The sequence below is a fragment of the Leucoraja erinacea genome, chromosome 6 (assembly GCF_028641065.1).
Source record: "Leucoraja erinacea ecotype New England chromosome 6, Leri_hhj_1, whole genome shotgun sequence".
NCBI classification, from domain to species: Eukaryota; Metazoa; Chordata; class Chondrichthyes; order Rajiformes; family Rajidae; genus Leucoraja; species Leucoraja erinaceus.
Window position 1 is genome coordinate 4,793,280 of NC_073382.1, and position 18,152 is coordinate 4,811,431.

The 18,152-nt window shown below is 44.4% G+C and overlaps 1 protein-coding gene across 1 annotated transcript in view; it reads right to left on the bottom strand.

The window, feature by feature from the left end:
- Positions 1-333: 333 nt before the first annotated feature.
- Positions 334-18,152, bottom strand: part of LOC129697847 (gamma-aminobutyric acid receptor subunit gamma-3-like) — a 252,892-nt gene continuing 235,073 nt past the window's right edge. The window contains exon 5 of the mRNA XM_055636508.1: positions 334-719. Within this exon, the coding sequence (XP_055492483.1) occupies positions 614-719 (106 nt within the window). The 3' untranslated portion in view covers positions 334-613. The remainder of the gene's footprint in view (positions 720-18,152) is intronic.

The following is an 18,152-nucleotide window of genomic DNA, read 5'->3' on the forward strand; positions in this document are numbered from 1 at the left end:
AATGATTGAATCATGAGAGGAATAGATTGGCTAGATGCACTGAGTCTCTTGCCCAGAGTAGGTGAATCCCGGACCAGAGAAGATAGGTTTAAGGTGAAGGGGAAGGTGGAAGGGGAAAGGTGAAGAGGAAATGATTTAATAGGGATCTGAGGGGCAACTTTTTCACACAAAGGGGGTGGGTGTGTGGAACAAGCTGCCAGAGGAGGTTGGTACACAAAAATGCTGGAGAAACTGAGCAGGTGCAGCAGCATGTGTGGAGCGAAGGAAATAGGCAATGGTTAGGGCCGAAACCCTTCTTCAGACTGCCAGAGGAGGTAGTTGAGGCTGGGACTATCCCATCATTTAAGAAACTGGGACAGGTACATGGATTGGTCAGGTTTGGAGGGATATGGGCCAAATGCAGGCAGGTGAGACTAGTGTGGCTGGGACATGTTGGTCGCTGTGGGCAAGTTGGGCCGAAGGTCCTGCTTCCACCCTGTATCACTCTATGACTATAACAAGACTGGAGTCTTTCAATTGACTATTATTCTGGCTGTTCCACAGGGTATAAGAAGCAACAATCCTTGTGTCAGTAACAAAAATAACTGAATCAGTGTTTACATTTATGTCTAATTCAATGATATAAATAATACTCACAGCTCGAGAAGATGAGAGGGCAAGAATGTTCATCCATTGGAAAGTTGTGCAGCTGTAATTGGCACTCTGCGATTATTGTAAGCCTGGGGAAAGCAATCATTTGTGAGTCTCAGTGCATTTCTGGAACTCTGACACAATAACACCTTTGTTTCAGAGCGGGAAATGGAAATGCCAAAGTCCATAGAGCGTGATATTGCCCTCAATCTTTCAGGTGATGTATGGATGGAACTTACCCTCGATGAGAGGAAGGAATCATAAAGTACAAAAGGGAATGGGAGTTGTTTCAACTCCTCGATGCCTTTGATAGCAGACGAAAGAACATGACAGTGGTCACCTACCGTCTGCAGGCTGGCATATAGAAATAATCCATTTGATCTGCCTCTCAGGAGGAGGACTTTGAAATAGAACCAGCATGATGTCTGAAGCAGCTTTTAACCTGTGCGCGAAGTCTGTATAATCTCCCACCTTCACTAACTTCGCCAATATATGCTCCCTTTCCCAATTAACCACAGGGAATTGAAACATAGAAATTAGGTGCAGGAGTAGGCCATTCGGCCCTTCGAGCCTGCACCGTCATTCAATATGATCATGGCTGATCATCCAACTCAGTATCCCGTACCTGCCTTCTCTCCATACCCCCTGATCCCCTTTAGCCACAAGGGCCACATCTAACTCCCTCTTAAATATAGCTAATGAACTGGCTTCAACTACCTTCTGTGGCAGAGAATTCCACAGATTCACCACTCTCTGTGTGAAAAAATGTTTTTCTCATCTCGGTCCTAAAAGATTTCCCCCTTATCCTTGAACTGTGACCCCTTGTTCTGGACTTCCCCAACATCGGGAATAATCTTCCTGCATCTAGCCTGTCCAACCCCTTAAGAATTTTGTAAGTTTCTATAAGATCCCCCCTCAATCTTCTAAATTCTAGTGAGTACAAGCCGAGTCCACCCAGAATGTAACCTTGCCCTTCTGAGTCCTCCTGGCGAAGCAACCATTTATTTTCACTTTTCCCAGTTTAGTGTACCCATACTCATTGTTCACAATGCTAGCACAGTCACTTCGGAATTAATCTGAACATTTCAACCAATGCCTTAAGTTAGGCTGAGGGACCCACTGCACTCAAAGGTCCATGCTACACAGAGAAAACTAAGTGCTTAACATTTCCATCAGTGCCTCGAAAGGCTGTTTTCTTATAAGCAAATAATGATTAGGAATGTCATATGGAGCCTTATCTTGTGTCTTCCAGTTCCAATTATCCATTCAATATTTTAGACTGCTGAATCGTTACAGCCTCCTATCTGCCCTGCTGTTGAGAATGACATCAATCTATCTGTCCTTGAAGATAAGCCTCGTTAATCATTTGGAGCCGCAAGGAACTGCTGGAATCTTGAGTGAAGCACAAAGTGCTGGGTTAACACAATGGGCAGGCAGCATCTGAGGAGGGAATGAAGAGATTTTGAGTCGGGAACCTTCTTCAGATCGAAGAAGTCTGAAGAAGAGTCCTGACCCGAAACGTCGCCTGTCCAATCCCTCCAGAGGTGCTGCTTGACCTACTGACTTATATCAGCCCTTTGTGTTTCACTTATTCATATTTTTGATCACATTTTAAGCGATTATATCTCCTAACTAATCTTAAGCATTCATCTCCTCCCGCCTAGATTACTGCAACTCTCTTTACACTGGCATCAGCCGATCTTCCCTGTCCCGCCTGCAACTGGTCCAAAACGCCGCAGCGAGACTCCTGACGGGCACCCGAAAAAGGGACCACATCACACCGATCCTGGCCTCTCTCCACTGGCTCCCTGTGTGGTTCCGTATACATTTCAAGATACTCCTCCATGTCTACAAAGCCCTCAATGGGCTTGCCCCACACCTACATAAAAAGTCTTCTCACCCACCACTCCACATCCAGGCCCCGTAGATCGGCCGACTTGGGGCTGCTGAATATCCCGCGGTCTAGGCATAAGCTCAGGGGCGACCGCGCCTTAGCGGTTGCAGCTCCTAGACTGTGGAACAGCATCCCCCTTCCCATCAGAACTGCCCCCTCCATCGACTCCCTTAAGTCAAGACTAAAAACGTATCTATACTCCCAAGCCTTTCCTGATGTCCACTGAGCGAGGGCTATATGTATATATGTATGTAGTCTGTTTTGTTGTGCTATTCTTATAACAAATGTAAAGCACTTTGGCCAACGAGAGTTGTTTTTAAATGTGCTATATAAATAAATGTGACTTGACTTGACTTGACTTTATTTTATTAATTAATTTGGGGAATCTGGGCAGTATTAGCAAGACTCTCACTGTTCAGGCCTAGTTGTAGTTCATGGGGTTCATACGGAATAAGAGTAGAATGAGTCCATTCGGCCCATCAAGTCTATGCCGTTCAATCATGGCATCCCTCACTAACCCCATTCTCCTGCCTTCCCGCCATAACCTCTGACACCAGTACTAATCAAAAATCTATCTATCTCTGCCTAATAAATATCCAATGACTATAAATTTCTTCGGTAGAAATTGTTCAACGACTAACACAAAAAAGTGAACCACTCCAGTTTCCATGCCAGGGAGGGATAAATCCTCCAGTGCCAGAATAGACTTTGAATTAGTTCCACTCATGCTGGTTACTTCTCTAGTACCACTAAAAGGAACTCTGGCTGAAGAGGTCCTCTGTGGTTGTAACACATCACAATCTAATCCACAGGCCAGATCATATTTCACAGTTTTGCAATTTAACATTTCAAAAAAAAAAAAAAAATCCAAGAGTTAAAACACCCCCAGCCAACTCTGTCCTTTGAATCAAACATTCAATTCAGAAGAAAATCGCAGCGCCAGCATGTTTCAAGGAAACAGGGAATCCCCACGTTACATTTTTTTGTGCAATTGCCAATTCTAGTCACGTACTTATGTCGGATTGCAAATCTTTTCATACATTATTAACAGTGTTTATTAAACAGAAAACATGTAGAAATCGGTAATGGAATCATCGCATTATCTTGAAAATAGATAGAATCTCAGCACAATTTATATTCACGGGGATTTGGAAATAATCTGTTTCATTTGTATGTTGATTTGTTCCTGTATCCTCTCTGGGTCCAAATCCTAGTGTACCCTCTCCAACACTATTACTCAAGCAATCTCAATAGAGAACAACAAAGGTTTGAACTGCCAGCTGTTGAGGGACATTTAGGGAAATCCTGGCCTTGCCAGTTGCACCGTATTCTGTAAAAGAAATGAGCTATGTTGGGAATTGTGATGAAATATGTGCCAAACTCAACTCTGAAAGCTTAAAAGCCCTGTCCCACGGTACAAGTTCATTCCAGGAGCTCTCCCGAATTTAAAAAAAATCATACTCGTGGTAAGCACGGAGAATGAACGTAGCGGTTACGTCGGAGCTCGGGGCGACTCTTAGCAGCTCGTAACGCTAACGGCAGGTACTCGGGAAGACTCGCTAATGGCAAGTAAGCTCGGGAAGACTCGTGAAGATTTTTCAACATGTTGAAAAATGTCCACGAGAGCCCCGAGTACTTATGAGCGACCATTACCATAAATCTCCGAGTTCGAATCAGGGCAAACTCGGGGAGAACTCTTGAATGAACTCGTACAGTGGGACAGGGCTTTTGTCCTCCACAGTCTTCTGTAGCAAAGAATGCCACAGATTCACCACCCTCTGACTAAATACATTTCTTCTAATCTCCTACCTAAAAGAACGTCCTTTAATTCTGAGGCTTTGACCTCTAGTTCTAGACTCTTCCACTAAGGGAAACATCCTGTTTGAGATAGTTGTGGTGACCTTCTTTCTTAATCCACTGCGGTTCTTGCGTTCCTACGGTGCTGTGGGCTTGAGACCAGTGATAATGAAGGAGCAATGATATCAAGAGAGCCAGTCCTATTTGTCCATTGTCCACACTATTCTGCTTGTTAAGCAGTATCTTGATTTTAAAATCCTTTGTCTATGCTGTCAAATTCTTTCATGACATTGACCCATTTTATTTTCGGCAAGATCCAACAAAGATATCAGCACCCATCCACTCCAAGCCTCTAGGAAAGCCACTAGGCATCTCCTCTGAATTTACACCAATTCACCATAATGCAGGGATCAGTTTAGAAAACTCCTACTAGCCTATTCTGCACCTTAACGATTAAATTGTATGACCGTGATCTAACTTTATCAAGCATGTCTGGAGGACATGCATGGGCGAGGTTTCGACGCGGGACCCTTCTTCAAACCTGACCCGAAACACCACCTATCCAAGTTCTCCGAAGATACTGCCTGACCTGCTGAGTTATGCCCCTGTCCCACTTAGGAAAGCTGAACGGAAACCTCTGGAGACTTTGCGCCCCACCCAAGGTTTCCGTGCGGTTCCCGGAGGTTTTTGTCAGTCTCCCTACCTGCAACCTCCGGCAAACACCTGCAACCTCCGGGAATTGCACGGAAACCTTGGGTTGGGGCGCAAAGTCTCCAGAGGTTGCTGTTCAGGTTTCCAAAGTGGGACACGGGGCATTACTCCAGCACTTGTGTCATTTTTTTCTTATAAACCATAGTCCCTTGTGTCCACCTGCAACTTTATGCACAAGGATCTGTGCCTTACCCCAACACCTTCAGAATTAAATGAGACGCATCCTTTTCACAAAGACAGCATGCAGTACAATACAAGCAAGAGTTTCCACTGGGTCTGAAAGAACTGAGTATATTCAATATTCAGGTGGGATAGAGAGAAAGGAAAAGGAGGTGGGGTAGTGTTGCTGGTTAGAGAGGAGATTAACGCAATGGAAAGGAAGGACATTAGTTTGGAGGATGTGGAATCGGTATGGGTAGAGCTGCGAAACAATAAGGGGCAGAAAACGCTGGTGGGTGTTGTGTACAGGCCACCTAACAGTAGTAGTGAAGTTGGGGATGGCATCAAACAGGAAATTAGAAATGCTTGCGACAAAGGCAAAGCAGTTATAATGGGTGACTTCAATCTACATATAGATTGGGTGAATCAAACTGGCAGGGGTGCTGAGGAAGAGGATTTCTTGGAATGTATGCGGGATAGTTATCTAAACCAACATGTAGAGGAACCAACGAGAGAGCTGGCTATTTTAGACTGGGTATTGAGTAATGAGGAAGGGTTAGTTAGTAGTCTTGTTGTGCGTGGCCCCTTGGGCAAGAGTGACCATAATATGGTTGAGTTCTTCATTAGGATGGAGAGTGACATTGTTAATTCAGAAACAATGGTTTTGAACTTAAAGAAAGGTAACTTTGAGGGTATGAGACGTGAATTGGCCAAGATTGACTGGCAATTAATTCTAAAAGGGTTGACGGTGGATATGCAATGGAAGGCATTTAAAGACTGCATGGATGAACTACAAAAATTGTTCATCCCAGTTTGGCAAAAGAATAAATCAGTGAAGGTAGTGCATCCATGGATAACAAGGGAAATCAGGGATAGTATCAAAGCAAAGGATGATGCGTACAAACTAGCCAGAAAAAGCAGCATACCGGAGGACTGGGAGAAATTCAGAGACCAGCAGAGGAGGACGAAGGGCTTAATTAGAAAAGGAAAAATGGATTATGAAAGAAAACTGGCAGTGAACATAAAAACTGACTGCAAAAGTTTTTATAGATATGTGAAAAGAAAGAGATTAGTTAAAACAAATGTAGGTCCCTTGCAGTCAGAAACAGGTGAGTTGATCATGGGGAACCAGGATATGGCGGACCAATTGAATAACTACTTTGGTTCCGTCTTCACTAAGGAAGACATAAATGATCTGCCGGAAATAGCAGGGGCCCGCGGGTCAAAGGAGGTGGAGGAATTGAGTGAAATCCAGGTTAGTCGGGAAGTGGTGTTGGGTAAATTGAATGGATTAAAGGCCGATAAATCCCCAGGGCCAGATAGGCTGCATCCCAGAGTACTTAAGGAAGTAGCTCCAGAAATAGTGGATGCATTAGTAATAATCTTTCAAAACTCTTTAGATTCTGAAGTAGTTCCAGAGGATTGGCGGGTAGCAAACGTAACCCCACTTTTTAAGAAGGGAGGGAGAGAGAAAACGGGGAATTACAGACCAGTTAGCCTAACATCGGTAGTGGGGAAACTGCTAGAGTCAGTTATTAAAGATGGGATAGCAGCACATTTGGAAAGTGGTGAAATCATTGGACAAAGTCAGCATGGATTTACGAAAGGTAAATCATGTCTGACGAATCTTATAGAATTTTTCGAGGATGTAACTAGTAGCGTGGATAGGGGAGAACCAGTGGATGTGGTGTATCTGGACTTCCAGAAGGCTTTCGACAAGGTCCCACATAAGAGATTAGTATACAAACTTAAAGCACATGGCATTGGGGGTTCAGTATTGATGTGGATAGAGAACTGGCTGGCAAACAGGAAGCAAAGAGTAGGAGTAAACGGGTCCTTTTCACAATGGCAGGCAGTGACTAGTGGGGTACCGCAAGGGTCAGTACTGGGACCCCAGCTATTTACAATATATATTAATGATCTGGATGAGGGAATTGAAGGCAATATCTCCAAGTTTGCGGATGACACTAAGCTGGGGGGCAGTGTTAGGTGTGAGGAGGATGCTAGGAGACTGCAAGGTGACTTGGATAGGCTGGGTGAGTGGGCAAATGTTTGGCAGATGCAGTTTAATGTGGATAAATGTGAGGTTATCCATTTTGGTGGCAAAAATGGGAAAGCAGATTATTATCTAAACGGTGGCCGATTGGGAAAGGGGGAGATGCAGCGAGACCTGGGTGTCATGGTACACCAGTCATTGAAGGTAGGCATGCAGGTGCAGCAGGCAGTAAAGAAAGCGAATGGCATGTTGGCTTTCATAGCAAGAGGATTTGAGTATAGGAGCAGGAAGGTTCTACTGCAGTTGTATAGGGTCTTGGTGAGACCACACCTGGAGTATTGCGTGCAGTTTTGGTCTCCAAATCTGAGGAAGGACATTATTGCCATAGAGGGAGTGCAGAGAAGGTTCACCAGACTGATTCCTGGGATGTCAGGACTGTCTTATGAAGAAAGACTGGATAGACTTGGTTTATACTCTCTAGAATTTAGGAGATTGAGAGGGGATCTTATAGAAACTTACAAAATTCTTAAGGGGTTGGACAGGCTAGATGCAGGAAGATTGTTCCCGATGTTGGGGAAGTCCAGGACAAGGGGTCACAGCTTAAGGATAAGGGGGAAATCCTTTAAAAACCGAGATGAGGAGAACTTTTTTCACACAGAGAGTGGTGAATCTCTGGAACTCTCTGCCACAGAGGGTAGTTGAGGCCAGTTCATTGGCTATATTTAAGAGGGAGTTAGATGTGGCCCTTGTGGGCAAGGGGATCAGAGGGTATGGAGAGAAGGCAGGTACGGGATACTGAGTTGGATGATCAGCCATGATCATATTAAATGACGGTGCAGGCTCGAAGGGCCGAATGGCCTACTCCTGCACCTAATTTCTATGTTTCTATGTTTCTATAGTCATATTTTTTAATGTGAGTGGTGATATATGCACAGGAAGCTCCCCAAAAACACTAATATGATAATAACCAGACAATACATTTTGCAAAGAAAACAACAATGGCGAGAACATCAGGAGACTTTCTTCTTTGAAACATATTTTATTCCTGGACATCCTGTTCTATTTCTGGACCCATAAGGTGACCTTTAGATCAGGGCAATATTGACCTACATATCAGGTGTGTCACAAGCCAAAAGCAGCTGGCTGGGAAAGCTGATGAAGAGAGAATGGAAAACAGAGCTTTTCAAGGATGTATTGTGTCTTGGTTCAGAACAGATCAAACAATCAATTCCCATTTTTGAGTTTGGCAGCCTGTGCTGTCTCTCCCCCTTCTCACAGTTGTGGTTTAAACATAGGTACCAATTCAGTTGGTGCCTGTTGTTTTATTCAAACCAATTCAGTCGGTGCCTGTCCACAGGATTTGGGATGGAGATTAGCGAGTTGAGACCAAGACAAGATCAGATGGACTACATTTGGATACAATTCCAATGGACTTCTGCAATTCATAACTTTGTCTTATTAAATATATGTAGTCAAGTATCCGTCTCACACCGACCGGTCTCCCCGGCTTTTCCCCTCTCCCATCGGGCAGGAGGTACAGAAGTTTGAAAATGCAAATCTCCAGAGTCACAAACAGTTTCTTCCCATCAGGCATCTGAGCGGCCCACTCATCAGAGGACCTGCTAGCTACCTCATTAGAGACCTTTGCGCTGTCTTTAATCAGAGTTACAGGTTGAGTTTAGTTTATTGTCATGTGTACCGAGGTACAGTGAAAAGCTTTTGTTGCGTGCGAACCAGTCAGCGGAAATCCCACTCGCAAGATGATTAAAATGGCCATTAATTTACGGGAACACTAAATGCCTTCCATTTGGCCTATAAATTCATGACAATGAGATTTAAAAATCATGTTATATTGTGAATTCTTGCGTGAATATTATTTGGACACAGGCTATTTAAAAATGTTAATATTTTCTTAAGAAATGGATAGAGGTTTAGATCTAGTAATTGAATTTTGTAATTAGCTACAATTAGGTAACTAACTAATTATATGCTTTAATTTCAGGTCATCCAAGTAAGATTGTTTCATATTTGTTTCAGAATGCTTCAATCTATAATAACTGAAAATTTAACTCCGTTCTCTTAATTTTTAAGAAAGTTATGGGCTTTTGACTGTCCTCGATCACAGCTTTTGTGTTAAGTCAATGGAAAAGCAATAGGGAACAAGATGCTAATTTCCGAGTATGAAAATGGCCATAACATTTTTAATACTGAAGATATGAGAATGAATTAGGTGTCAAATTAAACTTCTTTTTATGCTTTATCTGATAGGATAAATTGCAGACTTGATTTAAAAAATCTCAAAATGTTGTAACATTGCTAATTCATGCATAGTCATTTCTTTGACTAGATAGCAAACAAAAGCTTTTCACTGTATCTCGGTACATGTGACAATAATAAGCTAAACTAAAAACGAAACTAATAAGAAGGAAGTTTCAAAGAAATGGCACTTTGTAGATTCAAAACAATTTAATTCCCTTCTTCTAGCAATGCATTACCAAGTAAAACTGGAAGTCATTGTTAATCACCTAGTTATTCCGCTTGTACTGTAAACTCATTTTATTTGCTTAATTTAATCAGTAAAATTTCAGATAATCAATTAAGCAACCATGGCAATCTTCCAGATTAGTTGAACTAAACATGAAACTGTTGCAATGTAACTTTTTCAATTAAAACCTTTACTGCTTTTCATTAAAAGTGCATTGAATCCATTCTGTTTGTTTGGTAATTGCCTCGACTTGGAGTACTTATGTTAAGGAAGGCCCGTGTTTCTCTACAGCCAATTATCCCAAAGTTAAGAATTTAATGAAAGGACAAACAAGAATTTAATGATGGGCTCCTACGATGGCATCAGACATTATAATTGATGTCATTTTTGGCTTCACTTCTACAACAGAAATTCGGGAATTATAGATCACGCCAGAATTTTACTGATTAAATTAAGCAAATAAAATGAGTTTACAGTACACGACTCGGGGCTGGGACGGCGCACCGGTGAGGGCGGCCCGGCGCGGGGCTGAGACGGTGCTCTGGTGGCTGAGGCGGCGACCTGAATCCGGGGCTCGGCAGCGGGCCAGTGGGCGACATCGTCGGGAGCTCACAGGTCACAGAAACATAGAAACATAGAAATTAGGTGCAGGAGTAGGCCATTCGGCCCTTCGAGCCTGCAGCGCCATTCAATATGATCATGGCTGATCATCCAGCTCAGTATCCCGTACCTGCCTTCTCTCCATACCCTCTGATCCCCTTAGCCACGAGGGCCACATCTAACTCCCTCTTAAATATAGCCAATGAACTGGCCTCGACTACCCTCTGCGGCAGAGAGTTCCAGAGATTCACCACTCTCTGTGTGAAAAAAGTTCTTCTCATCTCGGTTTTAAAGGATTTCCCCCTTATCCTTAAGCTGTGACCCCTTGTCCTGGACTTCCCCAACATCGGGAGCAATCTTCCTGCATCTAGCCTGTCCAACCCCTTAAGAATTTTGTAAGTTTCTATAAGATCCCCTCTCAATCTCCTAATTCTAGAGAGTATAAACCAAGTCTATCCAGTCTTTCTTCATAAGACAGTCCTGACATCCCAGGAATCAGTCTGGTGAACCTTCTCTGCACTCCCTCTATGGCAATAATGTCCTTCCTCAGATTTGGAGACCAAAACTGTACGCAATACTCCAGGTGTGGTCTCACCAAGACCCTGTACAACTGCAGTAGAACCTCCCTGCTCCTATACTCAAATCCACAGGTCACAGGTCCAGGTCCAAGGTCAAATCCAAGGTCACAGGATGGTGCCTGTTTTCCGGAGCTCCCACGGCAACAGCTGCGTCCGCTAGACTGGAGGGGGGCAGCTTCGACCACCCCCGGGCCGCGGAGCTTGAACTGGCTAGTTTGCGGAGCATGGTTGAGCCGCGGGACTGACTTACCATCGCCCGGTGGGGTAACAACATATCGCCTCAGCTCAGAGGGAGAATGAGGAGGGAAGAGACAGTAACCCTAAGATTTTTGCCTCCATCACAGTGAGGAGATGCCTGGTGAACTCACTGTGGTAGATGTTAAATTGTGTTTATTGTGTGTTTTGTTGTTTATTATTATATGTATGGCTGCAGGCAACGACATTTCGTTCAGACCGAAAGGTCTGAATGACAAATAAAGGATCTAAGTCTAAAAAAAGTCTAAAAATCCGCACGACTAGCCAGCTGACACTCACATTCAGACAAGAGGAATGAAGCGGTTGTCTTTCAGTCGAGGCCCCATTTGCAACCTTCAATGGATGCATTTCAACGAGGATTGAACCCTGGGATCCCTGGGATAGCGGGACTGTCATATGAGGAAAGATTGAAAAGACTAGGCTTGAATTCACTGGTGTTTAGAAGGATGAGGGGCGATCTTATAGAAACATATAAAATTATAAAAGGACTGGACAAGCTAGATGCAGGAAAAATGTTCCCATTGTTGGGCGAGTCCAGAACCAGGGGCGACCGTCTTAGAATAAAGGGGAGATCATTTAAGACTGAGGTGAGAAAAAACTTTTTCACCCAGAGAGTTGTGAATTTATGGAATTCCCTGCCACAGAGGGCAGTGGAGGCCAAGTCACTGGATGGATTTAAGAGAGAGTTAGATAGAGCTCTAGGGACTAGTGGAGTCAAGGGATATGGGTAGAAGGCAGGCACGGGTTATTGATAGGGGACGATCAGCCATGATCAGAATGAATGGCGGAGCTGGCTCGAAGGGCCGAATGGCCTCCCCCTGCACCTATTTTCTATGTTTCTATGTTTCTATGAGGAAATTCTCTCTGTTTAGTTCAGTTTAGCTTATTGTCACGTGTACCGAGGTACAGTGAAAACGTTTTGTTGCGTGCTAATCGGTCAGCGGAAAGACAATACATGATAACAATCGGGCTGTACGCAGTGTACAGATACATAGGGTTGCCTACTTTCTCACTCCCAAATAAGGGACAAAAGGTGAAAATAAATTCCCAACAACAATTCGTTGACCGATTCGGCTGTGTCTGGGTGAATGATGAGTTGTGCCGGGTGCTGGACTGCACACAAAGCCCTGCCGGCTGGCCAGCTGAGGAGTGTTGGCCCGAGCGCCGGACTCTGCGCGCGACGTTGCCCGGCCCGGGCCAAAACTCCTCAGCTGGCCCACCGGTGGGGCTATGAGATCTGCTGCAAGCAAAGTTCGGCATCCCATCCAACTCAAAACGTTACACCTCAGATTCCTATTAAATCTTTTCCCCTTCACTTTAATCCTATGACCTCAGGTCCTCGATTACCCCACTCTGGGGAAAATGCAATGTGCATCTACCCGATCTATTCCTCTCATGATTTTATGCACCTCAATAAGATCATCCCTCATCCTCTTGTGCTCCAAGGAATAGAGTCCCAGCCTGCTCAACCCCTCCCTGCTCAGACATATTGACTTTTTTGTTGAACTGGACTACTTATTTTTGTAAAAATAATATTTTTTTTTGCCAGTTGTCTCACTATTTCATTTTAGTAACTGAGATGACAAGACCATTAAGGTTTTAGTTAATTGGTATGATCATCTGCTGTCATCTAGTTTGAAACTACAGATGAGCAAATCCCATTGTCAGAGGATCTTTACCTGTGTGAAAGTCAGGTGAGTATTCCATTGCTGATTGTGCTCCACTCTTGCAGGGCCAGATTTAGATGAAGAGAGGCCCAAGGCTGTTCCACTTGTGAGAACCCTCCCAATCCCCCACCCCCACAACTAGAGGAAGATGGAAGAGTCCACCAGATTGACACCGATTTGCAGCCGAGCATGGCCAATGAGATAAGGGGCTGGAAAGCTGCACGTTTTATTTATTTATTTATTTATTGCCAGTGCTAGTGTCGAGTTATTGGCTTAAAACACTATTATTCTGAAATGGAGGGCAAGGAAAATTACTGAAGGGTTGTTTAGAGACATGATATATACCACAATGACATGCAGCAACATTATAATACAGTATCTCAACTCTTTTTACACGTTGCAATGAATGCAATTTCAATTATTTCTTTCCACTTCCAAACAAAAATGTGGTTGGATTATTCAGCGTATGATCAACCTCGGTGCCTTGGCTAGAGGCCCACTAGATTTCAAGGCTATGAAGCCTAGTGGTAAATTTGCACCCTTGCCTGTTGAGTTCACTGGCACTAAAACCAAAGTGAGTTATCCTCTTCCAATCTGGATAATGTTAAAGACTGTAAGGCATAGCTTTAAGGTGAGAGGGGAAAAATTTAAAGGAGATTCACCTTTTTCACACAAAGGGTGGTGGGTGTATGGAACAAGCTGCCAGAGGAGGTAGTTGCGGCTGGGTCGATCCCAACGTTTAAGAAACAGTTAAGACAGGTACATGGATAGCACAGGTTTGGAGGGATATGGACCAAATGTGGGCAGGTGGGACTGGTGTAGCTGGGACATGTTGGCCTGTGTGTGTACGTTGGGCCGAAGGGCCTGTTTCCACACTGTGTCATTCTATGACTCTAATCCAATATTCATATCCAATAGGTCTGATGAAGGGTCTCGACCCGAAACGTCACCCATTCCTTTTCTCCAGAGATGCTGCCTGACCCGATGAGTTACTCCAGCTTTTTGTGTCTAATAGTTTCACAGTTGTCATTACTGATGCAGTATGACACATGCACATCTCTAGTATAGTCTCTAAATAGCAGATCAAGGCTACTGCATCCAGTACAATATGGGAGTCTACAATGCTGGTCAAAGTGATTTTATTTCACACCAGGTGCTGCATCTACTGATGAAATCATCAGTGAAACCTAAGGGATTTTGAAAATGAACACAGGGAACACAACTCAACCATGTTTGATAAGATTCCAGGAAATATTAAAAGTCCTCTGCAATTTCGATCAAAAGTGCTTGATCTGGAGTAAGTGCTTAATCGTAAAGTCGATGCGTGAATTCAATATTCTGTGCAATCCAATTTTTAGTTCAGCGAGAAAAAAAGCTTAATATTATTATTATGCAAGTTAAGAGAATTTTTTTAACATGGATTATTTTTGGCATCAAAGGCGACTTTACTGATGGTTAAAGTCATGCAAGGTAGGCAAAAATGCTGGAGAAACTCAACGGGTGAGGCAGCATCTATGGAGAGAAGGTATAGACATCATCTATTCCTTCTCTTCATTGATGCTGCCTCATCTGCTGAGTTTCTCCAGCATTTTTGCCCCCCTTCAATTTTTCCAGCATCTGCAGTTATCTCTTAAACGTTAAAGTCATGCAAGCCTCTTTTCATGCTGCAACTCTGCACTGCGCCATGGGGCCTTTATCAATGCCTTTCTAAAATCAATGAGGACAACATCCGCTGCCCAATCCTCATTGATCACCTTTGTTACCTTCCCAAAAAACGTGAATAATTTATAGCACTCAACCTGGCGTGTCAGCAAACACCACGTCTATGCTTGGCCAGGCCGACCCTGAAATGCCGGCAGGACAACATACTTTCACATAGAAACATAGAAACATAGAAAATAGGTGCAGGAGTAGGCCATTCGGCCCTTCGAGCCTGCACCGCCATTCAATATGATCATGGCTGATCATCCAACTCAGTATCCTGTACCTGCCTTCTCTCCATATCCCCTGATCCCTTTAGCCACAAGGGCCACATCTAACTCCCTCTTAAATATAGCCAATGAACTGGCCTCAACTACCTTCTGTGGCAGAGAATTCCACAGATTCACCACTCTGTGCAAAAAATGTTTTTCTCATCTCGGTCCTAAAAGGCTTCCCCCTTATCCTTAAACTGTGACCCCTTGTTCTAGACTTCCCCAACATCGGGAACAATCTTCCTGCATCTAGCCTGTCCAACCCCTTAAGAATTTTGTAAGTTTCTATAAGATCCCCCCTCAATCTTCTAAATTCTAGTGAGTACAAGCCGAGTCTATCCAGTCTTTCTTCATATGAAAGTCCTGCCATCCCAGGAATCAGTCTGGTGAACCTTCTCTGTACTCCCTCTATGGCAAGAATGTCTTTCCTCAGATTCGGCGACCAAAACTCTTCACCTTCATGGTCAGATCAGGATCCCTGCACTTACAGCAACTGAGACTTAAAAATGGCGTCAAACTGGCGACTGTACTACTGCTATACACTTGTAGTGTATATGAGATGCTTATCCAATATGTATCTAAGTGCTTATGTGTAGTGAAACTTGTAATGAACTGTGAACAAAAATGAATTTCACTGTAACTCGGTACATGCGACAAACACAGTGCCCAACCATGCCATAAAGCCGTACTGACTGTCCCGACTGTAACGTTTTTGAGATACAACGCAAAAACAGGCCATTCAGCCCACCGAGTTCATGCCGACCAGCGATCCCCGCACATTGACACCAACCTGCACACACCAGGGACAACTTATACATACACCAAGCCAATGAACCTACATACCTGCACGTCTTTGGAGGGTGGGAGGAAACCGAAGATCTCATAGAAAACCCACGCGGTCACAGGGAGAATGTACCAACTCCGTACAGACAGCAGCCGTTGTCGGGATCGAACCCGGGTCTCCGACGCTGCGAGCACTGTAAGGCAGCAACCGCTGTGCCACCGTGCCGCCCAAATGGGATCGCTGGTCGGTGCAGTCTCGGTGCGCCGAAGGGCCTGTTTCCATGCTGTATCTCTAAACTAAACTAAACTAATATCTACATTCACAACAAGTCTTGAGGAAGGTCTGACTGGCCTCCTTCCAGTTGCACAGTCTGCTCTGTGTGAACTGCGAATTATTCACTTTCCAGAGGTGAGAGTAATTTATTTCTCAGTATTTCATCACTAATTAAGTTAAATCTTCTGCTGCTGTGGGAACTGATGCCATGTAATTCCACCAGCGTGGCCTTAAATCATCTCCTATCTTGTCCAATACACAAGGGATTTTTCAGTAATGGAATATTTGGCTGGAAATTAGAACAAACTGAACCAGAAGTGAAGCGTAATTTATTTCCCGAGTCATCCATAAGAATATGGACAACTCTTTCAGCAGACAGTTAGGTATCACCCACATCGAATACAGTCTCGGAATCATTGATATTTATGGTACTAATGGTAGTCCTTTTGTCCAGAACATATATACAAACTGTGTAGCATCCTCGGCAATACAGCTCAGCCCCTCCATCACACATTGGTCAACCTGAGGAGTAGCTTCAGCAACAGACTGGTCCTAACAAGATGCAGCACAGAACGCCACATGAGACCATCCCTGTGGCTATCAAACTTTACAACTCCTCCCCCTTCTGTCATGAGGTAGACTGACTGCCCCCCCCTCCCCCCCTCCCCAATTTTTACACATCCCCAATCCTTTCCACTCTTCACTTTAGTTCCATGTTTCATGTAGTTTGTATTTATGGCTGTTGGCAAATTAATTTCCCTCCTGGTATGAATAAAGTTCTGTCATATCATAGAACCAGGCTTGTACTCGCTAGAATTTAGAAGATTGAGGGGGGATTTTTATAGAAACTTACAAAATTCTTAAGGGGTTGGACAGGCTAGATGCAGGAAGATTGTTCCCGATGTTGGGGAAGTCCAGAACAAGGGGTCACAGTTTAAGGATAAGGGGGAAGTCTTTTAGGACCGAGATGAGAATTTTTTTTTTTTCAAGCAGAGAGTGGTGAATCTCTGGAACTCTCTGCCACAGAGGGTAGTTGAGGCCAGTTCATTGGCTATATTTAAGAGGGAGTTAGATGTGGCCCTTGTGGCTAAAGGGATCAGGGGGTATGGAGAGAAGGCAGGTACAGGATACTGAGTTGGATGATCAGCCATGATCATACTGAATGGCGGTGCAAGCTTGAAGGGCCGAATGGCCTAATCCTGCACCTATTTTCTATGTTTCTATGTTTCTATATGGATCGGAAGGGTTTAGAGGGATAAGGGCCAAATGCAGGAAAATGGGACAAGCCCAGTATGCCACCTTGGTTGCCATTGGGGATGATCAGCACATGATCATATTGAATGGTGGTGCTGGCTCGAAGGGCCAAATCGCCTACTCCTGCACCTATAGTCTATTGTCTATTGACATGGACAAGGTGGGCTGAATGGCCCGTTTCTGTGCTGCACAGCTTCAAGGCTCTGTGACAACTCTGTGGCTCCTCGGTGACCTGATATCTTATGTTAATCATCAATAGTGCTTTAATGTCTATTAAAGCACTATTTTAAGATAGTGCTTAAATTCTTTTTTTGCAAACAGTTCAGTAAAGTATAGTCGTACCTAAGCACGATCCCCAAATCGCAAAATGTGCAGAAATAGTCTACCGAGACCGCATGTAATAGGTGCCAAGTTTTGGTGCCATTATCAAAGTCCATTGCGTGCTCTGTGTCTTATGAGCGGGTGCCCGATCGAAGCGAGCCCCAGGCTGCAGCAGGGCCTCTAGCCCTCGCCTTCCTTGCACACCTGGATAGTCCAGTGAACCGACGTCCATCTCCGCACCCATCCAACTTTGTGGCCCGGGGAGCCTCCCACAGCCGACCATGTGTGTGCGAAAGGCCAGATGCCGGTTCACTCTCCTATCTGCTTTGCTCCTCTTGTCCGTTATCGCTGGCTCACTCCTCTCCTCTCCTCTCCTGGCCTTTGGGGGATGAGCAGGGGCTGGCTTGGGTTCCCCCTACAGACCGTAACCCGCCAGGTCTTCTGCGTCCAGCCCACCGGGTCTCGTAAGTCGTAATCAACCATTCCAGCTCTTGTAGACACAAGGAACTGCAGATGCTGGAGTCTTGGGTAGGACTCAACATGCTGGAGCTCCTTAGTGGGTCAGTCAGCACGTCAGGGTTACTCCAACCCACTGTGAGTTCTATGTAAGGTTTCACCATCTGCAGTTTACACTTTACTGCTCCATAGAGCAGAATCTCATCAAGGCATGCCCATTTTGAAGACGTCCCCTCTCCTCTCTCTCTGATGGGAGTTCTGTGAGACCCTCACTCACTGCACTCCCCCTGCGGAGTCTGAAGAAGGGTCCCAACCCGAA